This window comes from Ambystoma mexicanum, chromosome 10, assembly GCF_040938575.1.
Source record: "Ambystoma mexicanum isolate Mex_15411 chromosome 10, UKY_AmexF1_1, whole genome shotgun sequence".
Lineage (NCBI taxonomy): Eukaryota > Metazoa > Chordata > Amphibia > Caudata > Ambystomatidae > Ambystoma > Ambystoma mexicanum.
The window spans coordinates 1,101,724,785-1,101,742,103 of record NC_090932.1 but is presented as its reverse complement, the minus strand read 5'-3'; the positions used below and the strand labels follow the sequence as shown (position 1 = coordinate 1,101,742,103).

Genomic DNA, 17,319 nt, shown 5'->3' with positions numbered 1-17,319 from the left:
GAAAACCAAGGACCCCCTCCACCCTACTGCCCAACAGAACAGGAATGGTTAGCCACGGTCTGGAACTTTGTGTCCCTGGAATGGATCAGATACTCCCTTAAGGGGAACCAAGCCAAGTTCTCGGTGGAATGGGAGGCAGTTATGGAATTCCTGCATGACGACTAGAGAACCGTATTGCCCCGACAAACCAAGAATTCTGGGGATAAAGTGATGACACGAGTGGTGCAGAAGCCCTGGGAAAATCTGAGTGGTATGTGGAGGCGGGTGGTAGGGGGAATTTTACAACTTTGACTGTTGGTTTTGGAAATGTAATGACAAAAATCTAATAAAGAGAAAAAGTATCTAGGTCTTACTAACCGTGAATAGCTGCTGCTCTTAACTTGTAACACTGGGTTGTGCTTCCCTGAATAGCTTTGGTGCGATTCTAAAATAGTTTCATAACATTTTTGCTTACCTTATACCCAGTATACTTTTAAGAAGTGTATAATACAGTGTCTAACTAGCTATTAGGTAGCAGATAGTTATGTACCAATAGGTCAAATGAAATGCATTGTGTCTAAGTGTAACTGGGTTTCGCTTTCCCTGAATTGCTTAGTGCATTCTAAAATAGTTGAGCATTCATACTTATCATTCAGTAGATTAAGGCACCTCCAGAAAGTATGAGTTGCTTTACTAGCTCTGGACTATGTTCTACAAAGTAATATCTGTTACAAAGTGTATACTTCTAACTGGGTTAGCTTAAGTGATTTGTTTAACTGAGTGTCCCTGCATGACTGACAGGGTCTACTACCCTTTAATTACTTATGGTATTCTAAAAGTATAAATAACCTGGTTTTACTACTGAAAGTATACCTAACCTGGTTTTACTTCCCAAGAATAGCGGACTGCCATTCTGAATGTGTTGTAGGTTTGACTCACCTTGCTACTGATTACTGATTATATTCTCAATAAGGTTATACTTAATGGTTACAACCTAAAGTATAGAGTTGTTTTTTATACTTGGGTAGAAAAGTACTATAACATTACTTAAATAAACCAATTCTTTTTTTTACAGTGTTTCTTTAGACCATATGTATGCTACAATTTCTTTGTACCAAGCTACAGCCATCTCCCCCTCCAAAGATAAACGTGGCTGCTCTATCCACGCAACCAACATTCTCAGGTGGTATAACCCTACATCTGAGACCGTACATAAGCTCCACTCTTATATGTTTTTATGAAGCCCTAAATTTGCTTTCCTAACACACATTTTACCAGTTGCAAAGGAATGTGCTCTTTCAGGAAGGAGGAGAATATTTTGCAAATACCAGACATTTTCTCTGACAAAAACAATATGCATATTCAGTGAATTTTTGCAGTGTAACCACAACCTTTTCTTTTACTGCAAGGTTTTCAATGGGCAAAACAATGCTGAAAATCAATTTTACAAGCAGATTTATGCTCTTCACAACATTCCACATGAGGGCTTGTCAATATTGCGACAAACTGCCAAACCAACGAAATGCTTAAAAAATAAAAACATAAAAATAAAAAATAAAGATGGCAGCGGGGCAGAGCAAGCAAAGAAAAGGGCGTAGTGCAACTTTATCCCAAATATTCCTTTATTACATACCCAATACAATTCTTTTTAAAAATAGGAAAAACATTAAGAGGCCCAGGGTGCATACGATTCAGCGAAGGGCATATTATAGTACACAGATTTAGCCCTCATCACTATTTTCCTTCTCTTCAAATATCTTCCCCCCTCTAGTCGCAAACACTCCCTCTCACTCAAGCACACAAGACAGTGGTTGGTCAGGGCCTACGTTATTGAAACCGTTTCACAAATCATTATTGGATTTGTAGTTCCTATGGGCACTTCGTAGGCAGCCATTTGTGTATCCCAAGCAATTCACAGTTTATTTGTCATGCTTACAGTATTAACCAAGAGTCTATGGTCCCCATTTTGTTCAACTTGAAATAACAAAATGACATCTTCCACCTTAGTGGGATCTTAACGAGAAAACATCACTTTGATGGAATCACTGCAGGAAATTCTAGCTCCAGTTATGAAGGGGGAGCAGTTGTAAACCTATTCTAGAAGGATGGGGGATTGTTTGGAATTTTGCAATCCAATGCTGGATTTCCACACAACCTCAGAAATAAAAACTGAAATTCCTAACACATGTCAAATGCCATTGTGGAAATGCATCTCAGTGATTCAGCAATGGTACTTCATGGTTATCGAAGATAAAAGGGAATTCTGTTACAGCGTTGCGAATTCAAATTTGGACTGAACTGCAAGATTTTGGCCATTCCGGTGTTCACATTCTGAACTCTCAAAATGCAAAGTGTTCCCATCAGCAACACTTTGCTTCCCTGAATTTCTAGAAATCACTATTTGTCTTGTGATTTCTGGAAAGGAAATAGATTAACGAGATTGCAGGTATATTCTAGTCTGCTGGTAACATGAGGTGCAAACTACCAGACATGTTAACCACCCTGACACCAGAGATTTCAGTGCAATATGCACAGGTAAAATGTTCTTGCATCAAAACACAAAAATAACTTTATCCTATAAGATACCATTTTTAACACCTAATAGGAAAAAGAAAAATAATTCTAAAATGTTTATGAAAAATACTGAAAATGTGGTCAATAATTAACAGCCGACTAATCAATTAATGATGATTACATAACATTGTAGGCGCTTCTAGCAGTCCAGCTTTCAAAATGGAACAGTCCACATGTACATTTTGACCTACTTACAGAATGAGAATTCAGACTTTGGCGTTGGTTTAAGCTGTGCATCTCATTCATTAAAAAACTGCAGGTCACTGCTCACATGGATAATGTATAATACAGCTTCAAGGACCGAAAAGTATAAACTGCCACCTATCACCTCACAGTGTAACAATGGCATTAAAAAAAGCAACTGCAGTCCTCTTTGAAAGGTGGATGCAGTTTTTGATCAAAGATTTCTATAAGTCATGGTCAGCTTTCCGAAATTATTAAAAGCAATGTTATTAAAGTACCATAAAAGGTCCAGTTTAAGAAATCCATCAATGAACATTGTTGCCGCATGTTGAGACTTATCACAACTAGAAAAACATTGTGCTGTGTGATAACATTTTAAACCATAAATGTGATTGAAAGTATGGCAAAAACAGAATTTGCTGCAGCAGGAAAAGTTATCAGCCCAAAATCTTGTTGTACAGAAATGTATGATGCCATTCCTATGTCAATATTGTTTGGTGAAAATAACTACAACACTACTCAATACGTTCTTCAGAAGGTCTGTGGACTTTCTACAGAAAGTGTATCCAATTCCATAGTTTGCATTTATCAAGGTGGGTGCTCTTTAGAAAAATAATGGTACTCTTAAAAGTCTATGAAATCTTGAACTGGAATTCCACAGAAACAATTCTGCATTGAGCTTATTTCCTTGAAATATTTAACAGTTTGCTTTTGAACTTCCTCATTCACCTCCACCTAGAAAAGAACAAATTTGCCCTAATCAAAAAACTAAAATTGCCATCACTCCTTCCCCACAATAGGTCGTAAATCCAAAGCAGGAGCAACAGTGAGATGTCATAGCTATTACACAACAAAGCGCTTTAGAAAACGACTATTTTAGAGAGAAATGAACCCTGCCTATAAAAAAGTGCTCTGGTTTCTATAGTGACCCAACAATTTATGACCAAGCTTCTCTTCCACAATATGTAGAAAAAAAAATACCAAACATGAGCACACATGAAATAGCCGTACTCTGTACATTTCAGGCCAAAATATCTTCAAAAGCAGCAAGATTGAAACGTTTAAATGTAGGAGACATTCATTTTTGTCCTGGATACAGAAATATCTCAAACTTTCGTAAAAGGTAAAGAAGGGAAAAGCAAAACTAGCTTTAAGGAAAAAAAGGGTACACCTAGTTCTGAAATGAAAAACGTTACGGAATGACCAGACCAGAAATGATGGCAACCTTTACTGTCCGCTATTTGTTTTACACTTTAGTTTTATACGTATCCGAATCTCTGGGAGAGCAGCTAAAAGAAAGGCCAGAGGCAGTGATAAAATACCCAGAGCATTAATGGTTCCCTCGTGCATGGTTTCCAACACTTGCTACTGCAACCTTGTGATGTAACCACATATGAAACATTGTGAAATTATTGTTGCCAAAAAGGTCAGCGGAAATTCTAGATTTTTAGGGTAGGGAGCGGGCGGATGAGTCCTGAAACAGCTTAGATTCAGCAGAGGCCCCTTCATGTACTTCACACAGTCCTAATCATTTAAATAAAACCAAATGAGTAGGTGTGGGTGGGTCAATGGGAGGAGCCCTACCATGTTTGTCATGCACACAAAATGTGCACTTTGTTACTTCCAAAAAGCAAACAAGCAGTAAGATTTATTAAAGGGATGATACTGAAGAGACCCATTTCACCCCAATCGCTTGCAAAATAAGGCGCAATTAGTCTTAATGCAAGTTTGTTTCATTTGAGAAAAAAATATGACTTGCATAAAACTTCTCACTTTGAACAGTTACACCTGCTGCAAATATTACAACACAAAACAATTTGGCATGAGAAGGCACAAAGGCATGTAAAACTGCAGCGATAAAACTACACCAGAAAACATTCATGAAGTCAAAGAAAACCAAATTAAGATGTATACTCTTAAAGCTACCACTCGCTCTGAACCTGCAAGAAGATCCCAACTTGCCTACAAGTGTCTTCTGTAGGAGTAGCAGCGTGACCATTTAATTTCTTCAGTTGTTTCACATAAAATCTGACTGCTTACATGCTAAATTCACTTCTTTACTAATCTGGCTCACATATTTCAGGCTTTGGACGCCAAGACAGCTTCGCCTCCCTTCAAAAAATCTCCAAACTTCTCAAATCTGTTAAGGTTACAGAATTATTCCCACTAAAACCAGCAGATTTGTATTTTGAATGCATTCCTATAATAATTATCTTGACCAGGACCAATTGCCTAACATTTTTCCTACTAAGCGAGGCACTATCAAAGTAATCAGTCTTGAAATACAATCCAAATAAACCTTATTTTTAAAGAAACTAGTGGGTTGCATTTGGCTAACTCGTAAAATTTTAACCAAATAAAAGCCATTTAAAATGATTTTGGTTTCTTCCTGGGTGACAAAGCAGATGTGTTGTCAATCTGAAATCTCAAATGATTGTCTTAGTGATGCATAAAAGTAAAAGGCAATTTGCACAGTTTAGCATCTGTTAATCGGTGAAGAGTAAACAAAAAAAGGTTGTGGTTAAGTAATAGATTGTTCTTTAAAAAGTGGCTAAGTCATTTTTGTCCGACAACGACATGCCAGGTAGCCTAGCTACTGCGTGCAGTTCCAATTTGTGCGTTTGTCAATAAGGACCATCCAGACTAATGCGAAAACATGGTATGGTAGTGCTGAGATACTGGCCTTTCTGAGCACTGTAGGTATATGGTAACTCAGGCACTAGCACTGAAATTGTCAATTGCCACGGTCTTCCATTTTTCAGACGATAACCAAAATGTCACATTGGTCATGGCCCAATATAGTAAGGGTATTTGAAGTACCAATTTCGGACAATGAAAAAAAGCTTGGTTACACACATTTAGGTTGAGACATGTACAGCTCCCCCGTGATGAGACGATACAAAAACCAATTAATCCCAAAGCCAATTAACAGGCAGATATAGGCACCAGTGTTAACCGCAATTGATAATCCTCAGCATCACCGGCATTATAGTAAAGTGAATAAGGTAGTTGGAAACAAAGAGACCTGGCAGCTCTCAATTCACAGAAGTAAAAACCTTTCTTTAAAATGTGATCAGTTTTATCAATAATGACTCAAAGGACCTGGCTGGTTCATATTGTTAAAGAGAAGGGATTTCATCTTCCTACCTGAAAAGGGAGAAGTAAAAAAAAACAAAAAAAAAAACATCTGCAAAGCTCAATCGAAACCCCACACCCATACCAAAGCACACGTCACTCAATCATCAATGTAGCAAGGTAACCTGCTAGACAGTGGTCCAAGAGCAGGCATCGCACATTCAACCACCAATCATGTTTCTCCTTGAATGGTTTCTGTTCGACACTGAATGACAAACTCACAAGACTCGCTTTACAAGCAATTAAAAGAAAATGGTATGTTGCCAAGTCTGAGCTTGCATATCCCATTGTTTGCTACACCACATTTTACTTCCTAAAGATGTGGGAAAGATGCAACAACCAACCCAAAACTTCAAAAGCATTATCCAGATCGACAGTTGGAGTTGGGAACAGCACAAGTCCATGACAAACTGCAATTTTGTTTGCTTTACGCTGCAAATCGAACATCTTTAAAAAAACACATTTGCTTGGTTTGCTCCTTGTTTCAATTTTTTGTAGAGTTTTGGCATCCACTCTTGTTTGTTGAAGTCTCCTTTCATGGTCCCAATCACTCGATCAGCTCCACATAGTTGGCGGGGAACATGCCAAAGTGGCCGTCTGGAGAATATCCACGCCACCAACCATCATCGATCATCTCGATATCTGTGATGATGTTGTCTGGGTCAAAGGAGATCTCTGTGTCATCCGCTATATTCATGATGCAGGGAAGAAAAAAACAAGACTGAATTTGTGGAGAAAAAAGCAATAAGTGCACGCATACACCATGCGCCCATAAAATCTTTTCCAAATGGGACAATGATTCTGAAAGGCCACTGGGGCTAGGTGGAGGCCAACATCCACCATACACCTAGGATGTCACCATCTTTTCTCTAGCCCTGTTAACCTTTCAGATCCACCAACCGGTTCGGTAGTCCCTCACTTTCCTTCTAGGCAAGTCCACATACACGCATACATATAACACAAAATAGTTTAAGGTTGGAGGGACACGTTGGAGAGGTCCTATGTGAGAAACAAAATGCATGACAAGGTGGGCATTGGTATGCCTTTTTAATCGATGGTAGGTCATGTAAATTCAAAAGACAGCAGTTGTGATGCTTGGAGACAGAGCCAAGTGCTGCATTTCCACTTTATTTGCAGGAAAAAACAAATTAGATTTATTGAATATTTTAAAATGATTACATCATGTATGAGTTGCAGGATAAGACTAGGGAACTGCAACAGATTTCCATTTTCGAGAGGAGTCCACAGTCGGTTTTTGTACATTTTACACGCTTTAGCGATTAGATTCTGCATTAAGAAGGATCTGCCAAACAGCCTTATTTTCATCAAACAGTTTAAAAGTGGCCCTAGAGACTGCTGCCCAAAAGGGCCACCTGATCTGGTCTATGGTGTGCATAATTGGATCACTCACCCACACATCTACGTTCTGCCATGCAACGTTTGACACCAGCAGATATTAGGCAACATGGTCACCTTTCGGGAATAGAGTTAGATACAGCAAAGAAATGTGCACATGAAACGCTCAACTGCCACTTCTATGTCTTCCCTTAAAAAGCCAATTTAGCATTGGCAACATGAGTTAATATTATGCAATTGATAAGTGACACCCTTGACCTCATCAGTATGAAAGCTATTAGAGAAAGTATAATTTTACCTTCTATAACTACTGGGCCGAACTTCATGCCTAAACAGAACATGGATTATTTGCTTAAGTGCAGTCCCATGGTAGAACTATGTTGTCATTTTGTTTATTACATCAAGGTCTATGGAGTTCTAGTTATGTCCAATTCTGTGAAAAACCTTTTTAAGTCCTAAAACAGGCCTGTCATTAAAGTGACGTCAGCCTACAGCCCTTTTGCACAGAAATTGTGGTTTGGGGCTAGCCTAGATGGCCTATGTTCTCCCAGTGAGCACTCCTTACACTTCATTCCAATAGGAAATGGAGACTTCTATGGGTAGGGCTGGACCCATAAGGCAAGCCTTTAGTAATTTCACTTAAGAGCTGTCCGTTCTCTAGGGTGAAGGAAGTGTGAAGGAGCCAAGGCAGCGCTCGAGCTCCTGGACTGGTAAGATACCTTCCAACATTTTTGGAAAAATCCTAGCATGCTAAGTTTCTGCTGCACACAGACTACTCCAGGAGAAAGGGGCAGAGGCAATTGCATTTAAAGTGGGAGGACAATCCACCTTGCAAAACCAACATTGGATACCAGCAGGAAGCTTGGAAGCCACCATTCCACTGCTAGGAACCAATTTGAAATGGAGTTGGAACACTATTAATTGCTGGAGCAGCTGACGGTTCAAAATCATCCTACAAAGCGGTAAAATCACTGGATCAGCTGAGGGAAAGACCCCACTTCCAACCTCTCATGGGTCTTCGGCACATGAGGGACAAAAGCTGTAAGGGCATGGAGCTTGCCTGCAGCTAAGGACCATATGACAAGCGGGTAGGCTTGTGGCCAAGTTACCCATGTTGAAGAAATTAGTTTACATGTAAAATATTTTCCCTTTTCGACACGGGACCTTCATGAAAAAGACAGTAGCAAGTCACAACTATATAGGGAGGAGGGCACGCTGCATTAAATAAAGAGAAAGTAAGTAGAGTACACATCTAAATCTCTATAGAAGATTACAGCATGACAGATTAAATGAAAATCGGTCTGTTACAAAAGATTTCTCTTTACAGCACCTTTCCTTCCATTTCTTTGGACCCTCAAACGTTTTGCTTTTATTTGTGTACCCAACCGTCTCTTTTTACAGTGTAGTGAGCTTTCAGCTTCACTACACTGGCTTTTTGCTCATCTTTCATGGGGAAACCGACATGTCCTTCGGGCTGTCACTACTGGGAAACATTGTTTCCCATAGTCTTGTTACTTTGTTACTACTTTTAGTAACTTATCACTTGTGGTAACTTATCAATGTACAATGCATTACTATGGGGTACACTTTTTGTTTTGCCCTAGACTACCACTCTGAGGATTTTTGGTTACTCTACGTGTGCTAAAGGGACAAGCTGGTGGCAGCAGTTACTTTTTGCCCTTTTTTGGTGCATTTCGTTTGAGCCCTTCTGCGTTTACTGCGTTTGGCTACTAACTGTGGCTAGTGGTCAAACCTGGCCATGCCACAAGGTTTTTTGCTTGTCTTTTCGCCTTCTTCTTGGCCTTTGAGGCCAGGAAAATCCTTACATGGACTTCAGTCCCCAGAAAGCAGAGGCTTTGGGCAGGCTACTGGAGGGCTGTGTGTGTTTTCTGCCAAAGGGGGTTGGGACTGTCTGGTCCCAATACACAAACTGGTACCAGTGTGGTTGAGTGGTGTAGAGGAGCAGGTAGAGGCTATCTTGCCAGTTACCGCCCTCTCACCGCTGTTATATTGGAACAGTCGTAGAAAAGCAATAAATGGGACCCCCTTATAGTTCACATACCGCATCAAGTTTGAGACACGTTGTGCACTACAGCCATACCAAATGTTCCCTTGCAATGAAGGTGTGGGAGTAACTATGTAAGTGAAGCACTAAGAGTAACATGTACCTAAAGCTAAAGTAATCATGGATATGAGGATGAAGTAACTTACTGACCAATAACTGTATATACACAGTAACGCAAGGTAGAAATAAAACTTGTAGAAGCTTGCTATAGAGGAATATGAAACATGGCAAGGAAGGTATAGTAGTAAAATGGACGCTGGCTCATGTTGTACTGAACTAAGCTACCTCAGAGACAGGCTGAGGCTGTAGGATCAGAAGATGTAGGAAAACTGTTTCATGTGCAGAGCCGAGTAGTCAAGGTTGGCCTTGAGTTAATGCTATTTTCAAAAGGATAAGCACAGAGCAGAAAGGGAGTACATGGATAAGCTCTGAATGTGGGACATTCTCCATAAATGGAAGACGAAAATATCTTTGAGAGCCAAACTGCTGGTCAATTAAAAGCATAAAAAAATGATATGAGACAGTGAGCAAGTGTTTAGAGGCCAAGAGGAGCAACAGCACCCTGCATAATTGAATCAAATAGCAGTAAATGGAAGGATGAAATGGACAAATTCGTAGTGTCTTCACATGTGTCTCAGTGTTGGGCAAGAATTGATGTAGTAACCCCGTGTAAACAACCCATGTCCTCTTGGTATTCGGTAACCCACCTATTTTTTTTTCTTTGTAAATGGTTCTTTACAAACAAAAGAATTTTAATAAAATGTAATTTTTTTTTTACAAATGTATCTAAAACAAACACTTGCTAAAAGACAAAACATGAAAGGGACTTTAAATATTTTAATACACTTAAATATATATAAATAACTATGTTGCCTTTGCATTGGGAGTAAAATTGCGGTGCAAAGAGCAAACTGGTAGCTTATCACATGCTATTTTTAACCAACAAACTAATCAACATAAGAAAAAGAAGCTGACATTCGTATTGTACAAATGAAGAAATGTACAGTAGGCTTGAAAGTTGTTAGCGTGCAAAGTGCAGTATTGGTTATGTTCGCTAGGCCAACAGACTTTCTAACATTTTTTACATATTGTCAGTTGCATAGAAGACATTAAAAAAAAGTGAACACAGTATACAAAATTACAGTAACAAATTCATACATAAAATGTGTTGGTCTTTCAAGGAAGCATGGGATCTTTAAGAACTGGCGGCAGTTGTACGAAAAAAAAAAAAAAGAAATCACCTACACCCCCTTGGATTGCATTAATGTGGTTGACATCTAGGCATTGGATCCAAGCAAAAAGAAATAGGCAATCAATTTGACCTTTTTGGCTCAAGTAACCGCTCCTGTATAAGGCTCAAAAGGAGAGTAAGTGAGAGAATCAATGATGAATTTGTGCCCCACATGCAGCGAGTCCATAGCAAACTGCGTGCAACACTATTTTCACCAAAATAGAATTCACCAAAGGACAATTTTCTAGCATTTTCCCAATGTTTGCAACACATAAGATGCTTTAAGGTTTCTACCTTGTAACTCGATGGGCAAAATCGACACATACCATCTGAGTTCAGACTGTTTTTTGTTTGCCAATGTTTAATGCAAGCGTTTGTGTGAAATTGTTCGAGCTTAAATCTAAAGAATAGATCACAGGCCTTGTCACATGGGAAACATCAAAAATTGCGAGCGAGGAGGTTTTTTATTTCATAAACAGGGCATACTCCTTATAGGATTTGTAGCCAGCAATGATCTCAGTCATTCTCATCCAGTTATATTCATAATGTCTCCTCTTCACCAATGCTGAGCTCCATGTTCTTTAATCGCGCTTTCATTTTAGCATTGAATCGTACCATTGAAGCTGGGTAGGGAAGTTACCATATGTGATAAGTCCTCAGAGAGTTACATGGAAGCAATAACATCCTACAGTGGTGCTTGGATGCCAATTAATTTAGCCCCAATTTGTGTCGGATAATCGCATTTGGAAGAGCATTAGATAAACCAAGGGTAGTCTTCCAAATCATGCCTTGGAGTTGATCTAAGATCTTGTTGATGTTCAATAGGCACACGTTACGGCCATATAACAAAAGCTTCAACCTTCATGGTGTAGAAATCCAATATGGGCATAATAGAGAACTTACGTTTATTAAATATCAGTCTCATTTGAGATATTAGAGGTCTGACCTTTAGAGTGAAGATGTGTCAGACAGATTATAGCACAAGTAACCAGTTATCAAAGTGCGCTCTATTGCTGTGCCCCCTATAACCCAATTTAAATTTATGGATTTTCCTCCCATTCGTGATTATATTAGATTTGTTTGCATTTGTCTGCAGGTTGAATTTTTCAGCCTATGTGGCAAAAATGTGCAGTTTATTCTGTAGAACATATAGGGTTCTGTCAAACAAGATTAAATCGTCGGAGAATACCAACCAGTGTAGCCAGAGCCCACCTAGTATTACTGCAAAGATGTTTGGAAAATATTGTTTGAAAAATTTCACATTTCATTGAAGTCACATAAGTATAGATGCTAAATTGCAACCTTGCTTAACTTCAACTTCCGTTACAATTGCAACTGTTAGAAGTCCATCCCGTTTAATGCAAACTTTAGATTTGGTGTTGAAGTGGAGCTTTGCAATCCAACCAATAATGTTGTTAGGGAGAATTCTCAGAAAAGTGCTAATTCCCTCGACCTTAGAGACCTCCAGCAACTTTGCTAGATTTTGAGGACTTGATTTCTTTTTAACCTGGAGAGACCGACCCTTTTTCAGACTCTCTCATGTATTTTAATGTGATTTTGTGCACTGTTTCTCTTTTGGTTGTGGAGTCTGACAAACTCTATAGGCATTATCTTTTACATTGTGTCACACAGCACCTTCAGTGCAGCGACACAGGGAAGTCTTTCAGATTTCCCCAAAGTTTAAATAGCTTCTCTGGGATAAACTACTGTTTCCCAGAGCAGTAAAGTGAAATTGACTTTACTTACAGTTGTAACTTTCTAGACCCAGCACACACTATATTACAATAGGGTGCTGGAGGGGTTACTTAGCTTTGTCTAGCTTCTCATGTAACATTTGTTACCCTTTACTCACTGAATGGCTGGTGTCAGTGGTTTACTTTTACTACCATTTTGTGTTTTTACCGTGGGCTGCATTCGCAACCACAGTAAAGCACCCATGGGTGTCATTTTTGTCAAAATGGCCCTGGTCTTTCGCCATTTCTTTGTGGAAAGGTCATTAAGATTTACTCTGCGCGCCAAACCAGGTTTGGTCACTTCCTTCATTTTGCCTTTGGCGGGATTCACAAGTGAAGCCCACCTCTGGCTCCAGGGTGTCTGGCGGGTTCAGGAAGCGAGGGAGGTGCCCGAAACTCCCTGTTCTTAATCTTCTAGGAGACAGGAATGTACTCTTAGGTGATAGGCCGGCTGGCTGTCTGGCAAGAAAAGCCACCCTGCTGGGTGACTGACAGATAGGCTGGAATGATTGGGAGAAACCTGCATTAAAAGGCGAGGCTTTTTGGCTTGGAAGGTGGAGTCGACCACTGGACAAAGGAATCCGAAGAACAACTTTAAGAGGATGCCTGCTACAACTCCTGGACCGTTGGTTTGCTCGAGGAAGCCCTGCTGCTGTGCTGAAACTCCAAATCCGTATCGACAGAGAAGCCCGTGCAAGGACGACGTCTCCCTTTGAGTTGGTCGGACCAATCAAATCCAAAGTAAGCCACCTGGACATCCTCTCGGAGTTGGTTGAAATTCCACTGCAGTTGCTGCTGTAACTGAATAGCCAGGGAGAGGAAAACCAGATTGTGTGCGTTGCTTTTAAACTGGCCTAGAGCTCCAGGAAGATCCTCCAGAATCCCAGGAAGCAGGACTGACCGAGCCCGAGCCCCCTCAACAGGTTGCAGGACCCCAGAAGCAAGGAAAGTCCATCTCGACAGCCAGGAACCGCAGTGTTGCTATTTGCGGTCGACGTGAGGAGCTGAAACACTGAACAGCCGATGATTTGAAGATTGACTGTTGCGAGCAGTGACCGTCCCATTGCAGTGCAGAAGTCCTCCCTCTTGTCCCCACGACTGAGGCCCAGGAACAGTGAGATCTGCAGAGCTGCTCAGCAACAGAAGTCATCTGCTGCACTTTTTCTTCAATTCAAAGGCACTGTATCAAAGACAGAGAACGTACCTCCTGCTGTAGAGTTGCTTGCATCTTCTACTACTCAACATTCTAATGGCTTGTGGGCCTACATTTGATAATTCTTTTCTTCAAAGACTTCTAAAACATTGTGCAAATACTTTTCCACTTACCTACCAGAAGTGCTTCATCCTATATAAGACTTTTGCCCATTGACTTTGGCCTAGCCTGTTATACTGAATGACTCTACTGTGGGGATACAAAAGTGTTTGCCTGCTTAAAAAGATTTGTGGTCTCTTGTAGTTCCAATAACATTAGCCTTTTACCAAGTTATAACAGTATTCTAAATGCAAACATTAAGCTATTAACCCTTTAAGTGCCATGGGTATTTCTCCCCAGTGCCAGGGCCTTTTTTTGGTGATTTCGGTAGGTGGCCATTCAATGGCTTGTAACTTATTTGTTACACGAGATATCTTGGCCAAAATTGGCTCCTTTTTTCCCCCACATGTAGGTGGTCGTAACGCCACCCAGGAATCCTAGATTGCTGTAGGGGGGTGAGAGAAAATAACCAAAAAGGAGGAAAATGTGTTTTTTCAAAAAATGCCAATAAACTGATGTATAAAGTAGCCTGTGTTTTTTTCCTTGTAAGAGCTAGGAACGAATGGTTTGCTGTGCTGAATTCCCCAATTTCCTGGCTTTCAAGAACAGGTTGAATGGAAACGAAAATACATTTTAATGTGGTTATCAACCGTTTTGTGAGAGGTAGGCGATTTTGGCCATTTTTGCCAATTGGACATGCATGGACGGAATGGAAGAAAAGGGTAGGAAAGCCGATTTGGAGGATGGAAAGGCATATATTACTGATAAGTAGTCAAAATTCCAAGTTTAGGAAGGGGTGATTTGCGTAGGTGAGGCAACAACTAGGTAGGGGAAACTGCCATGGATTGGGGGAAAAGCGGGAAAATCACCGAAAAAAAAGGTATGTGTTGGACATGGTTGGCTTGGTACGGCAATGGCTTCTATGAATTTTGAGAAAAGCAATGCTCCGCTACATTCCCACCGACTCTTGCAGTTAGGAAAGCACACATTTTTTGTAGAGTTTTACAAAACAAGCAATACCACAAGCCAAACACTGAGCCATGGTACACAGGAGTTTTATGCTCACGGCCTGAACAGACACACTTAGCATGTGTAAATCGGGAAAACCAATGTGGTGAGGAACGGCAAGCATACATTTTTTGAAAGAGCACAGGCAGACCTTTTCAAGGGTAGGTGACTTGTGCAGGTTACAAAAGGGTATGGTGCCGAAAGCAGCGACTAAATGTATGTCACATTTGGGAAATGAAAGGGTTGTGTGACAAAGGGCACCAGCAAATGGGTCAAAACATTATGAAAACCACACAAACACCACATGGCCTACCGTCCCCCGTTCCACTGGTGTCCCGATGAAAACGGTACCTCACATGTGTGGGTGCACCTACCTGGCCGCCAAGGGGAAAGCCTAAAACACAAGTAACCCCAAGTCTGTTTTCAGACCGGAATTTCAGACGCTCTGTCGACCGGCACAACATACAGATTTGGGCCTAGGGTGTTGAAGCCAGCAAGGAAAACGGGGAACCCCATGCATTTCCCAAAAGAGGACACCCGTGGTAATACACAGAGGTCTGCCTTGCTCAAATTGCCCAAGTTTTTATTAGCCACAATCCCAGACAAAGTGTGATATTTGGTGGGAAAAAAAACACAACGTTCACTTTGTCTGGGTTCTGGGTAATACATTCTGGGCCGCTTCGTGCAAGTCAGACCTCTGCGCATTCCCACGGGTGTCCTCTTTTGGGAAATGCATGGGGTTCCCTGTTTTCCTTGCTAGCTTCAACACCCTAGGCCCAAATCTGTAGGTTGCCCACATGAAAAAAATTGTGCTGGGGCAAAAGGTTTGGGGTTACCAGCGGGTTACCCTTTTCCTTTTTGCGCCCCCGGTAGGTGCACCCAAACATGTGAGGTACCTTTTTCGTCGGGACACCTGTGGGAACGCGAGAAGGTATGACATCTGTTGTTGGCGACGTGTTTCGGAGAGTGGACACAGGGAAATGTCTCTGAAATTGGCTGGAAATGAAGACAATTCTCAGATATTTCGCTCTGGCCACCCACCGAAAAACACAGCCAACACCACATGGCCTACCTTCCCGCATCCCCACAGGTATCCCGATGAACGGTACTTCACATGTGTGGGTGCACCTACCGGGGGTGCAAAAGGAAAAGGGTAACCCATTGGTAACCCCAAGTCTTTCGCCACTGCCCATTTTGTTCATCTGGGCAGCCTACAGATTTGGGCCTAGGGTGTCGAAGCCAGCAAGGGAAACCGGGAACCCCATGCATTTTCCAAAAGAGGACACCCGTGGGAACCCACACATGGCCAAATTGGAGGGGCGGCCCATCTCATGTAGCCCTCCCCAGGGGCAGATAATGGTAGGGGGCTGTCCTGCACTCCTCCCTGTGCTCAGGCGTCCGTTCCTAGGAGCAGATATCTGGTCCCAGGGAGGGCTGCATGACATGGCACCCACTCCATTGCGGCTGGTGGGGGGGGGGGGAGGTCAATGTCCATCCCATTAGAAACTTCCCAGACCCTTTGGGGTGCCCCACAGCCCCCCCTAAAAAGTGTTCCACCAGTTTCCATTTTTTTTTTTTGTTTATGAAACTTGCCTTGGCGCAGAGGGGCACATTGGTGTGCCAATCTGGCCCCGGGGTGCCCAAACCTTACTGCCCCACCCACTGGGGGGCCTGTCCCACAATTTTTGGGGGCCCTCTCCCCCCTCACCCCAAATGGGTGGCGGGGGCACCTCATGCAGGCCTCCCTGGGCCTCCTACAAACGGCTGTGTGAGGTACACCCCCCCTCCATTTGGGGTGGGGGGAGAGGGCCCCCACAAATGGTGGGACAGGCCCCCCAATGCATGGGGCAGTAGGGTTTGGGCACCCTGGGGGCAGATTGGCACACTAATGTTGGGTAAACAAAGAAAATACAAAATCGTAGGCTGCTTTTTAGGGGGGGCTGAGGGCCACCCTAAATTGGCAGCGAATGTTATACTGCAACGGGGGGTGGCACTCACCCACCCCCCACACCGCACATGGGGGGGCCCCACCTCATACAACCCTCCCTGGGGGCAGATATCTGCTCCTAGGAAGGGGCATCTGACCCCAGGGAGGGATGCATGAGGTGGGCCCCCCCCCCTATCTGGCGCCAGGGAGGGATGCATGAGGTGGGGCCCTCCATATGGGGTGGGGAGTAGAGGGCTACCCCCCGTTACAGTAGAACATTTGCTGGCAATGTAGGGTGCCCCTCAGCCCCCCCCCCTAAAAAGCAGCCTACGATTTTGTATTATTTTCTTTATTTACCCAACTTCGCTTGGCGCAGATGGCCACATTAGTATGCCAATCTGCCCCCAGGGTGCCCAAACTCTACTGCCCCATCTATTGGGGGGCCTGTCCCACCATTTGTGGTGGCCCTCACCCACCCCGAACGGAGGGCGGGGGGCACATCATGCAGCCCTTCCTAGGAGGCTCAGGGAGGGGGCTGCATGAGGTGTCCCCCTCAGCCATTTAGGGTGGGTGGAAGAGGGCCACCACAAAAGGTGGGGCAGGACCCCCAATAGATGGGGCAGTAAGGTTTGGGCACCCTGGGGGCAGATTGGCACACTAATGTGGCCATCTGCACCAAGCGAACTTGGGTAAACAAAAAAAAATACAAAATCATAGGCTGCTTTTTAGGGGACCCGAGGGCCACCCTAAATTGGCAGCGAATGTTGTACTGCAACGGGGGTTGGCACTCCCCCCCACCCCAAATGGAGGGCCCCATCTCATGCATCCCTCCCTGGCATCAGATAGGGGAGGCCCAACCTCATGCATCCCTCCCTG

The 17,319-nt window shown here is 42.5% G+C and overlaps 1 protein-coding gene across 8 annotated transcripts in view; it reads right to left on the bottom strand.

Annotated features, from left to right (window-relative positions):
* Positions 1-1,583: 1,583 nt before the first annotated feature.
* DBNL (drebrin like) overlaps positions 1,584-17,319 on the bottom strand; it is a 374,852-nt gene continuing 359,116 nt past the window's right edge. For all 8 annotated transcript variants that reach the window (XM_069618943.1, XM_069618942.1, XM_069618946.1 and 5 more), the window contains one exon: positions 1,584-6,558. In XM_069618943.1, the coding sequence (XP_069475044.1) occupies positions 6,419-6,558 (140 nt within the window). In that variant the 3' untranslated portion in view covers positions 1,584-6,418. The remainder of the gene's footprint in view (positions 6,559-17,319) is intronic.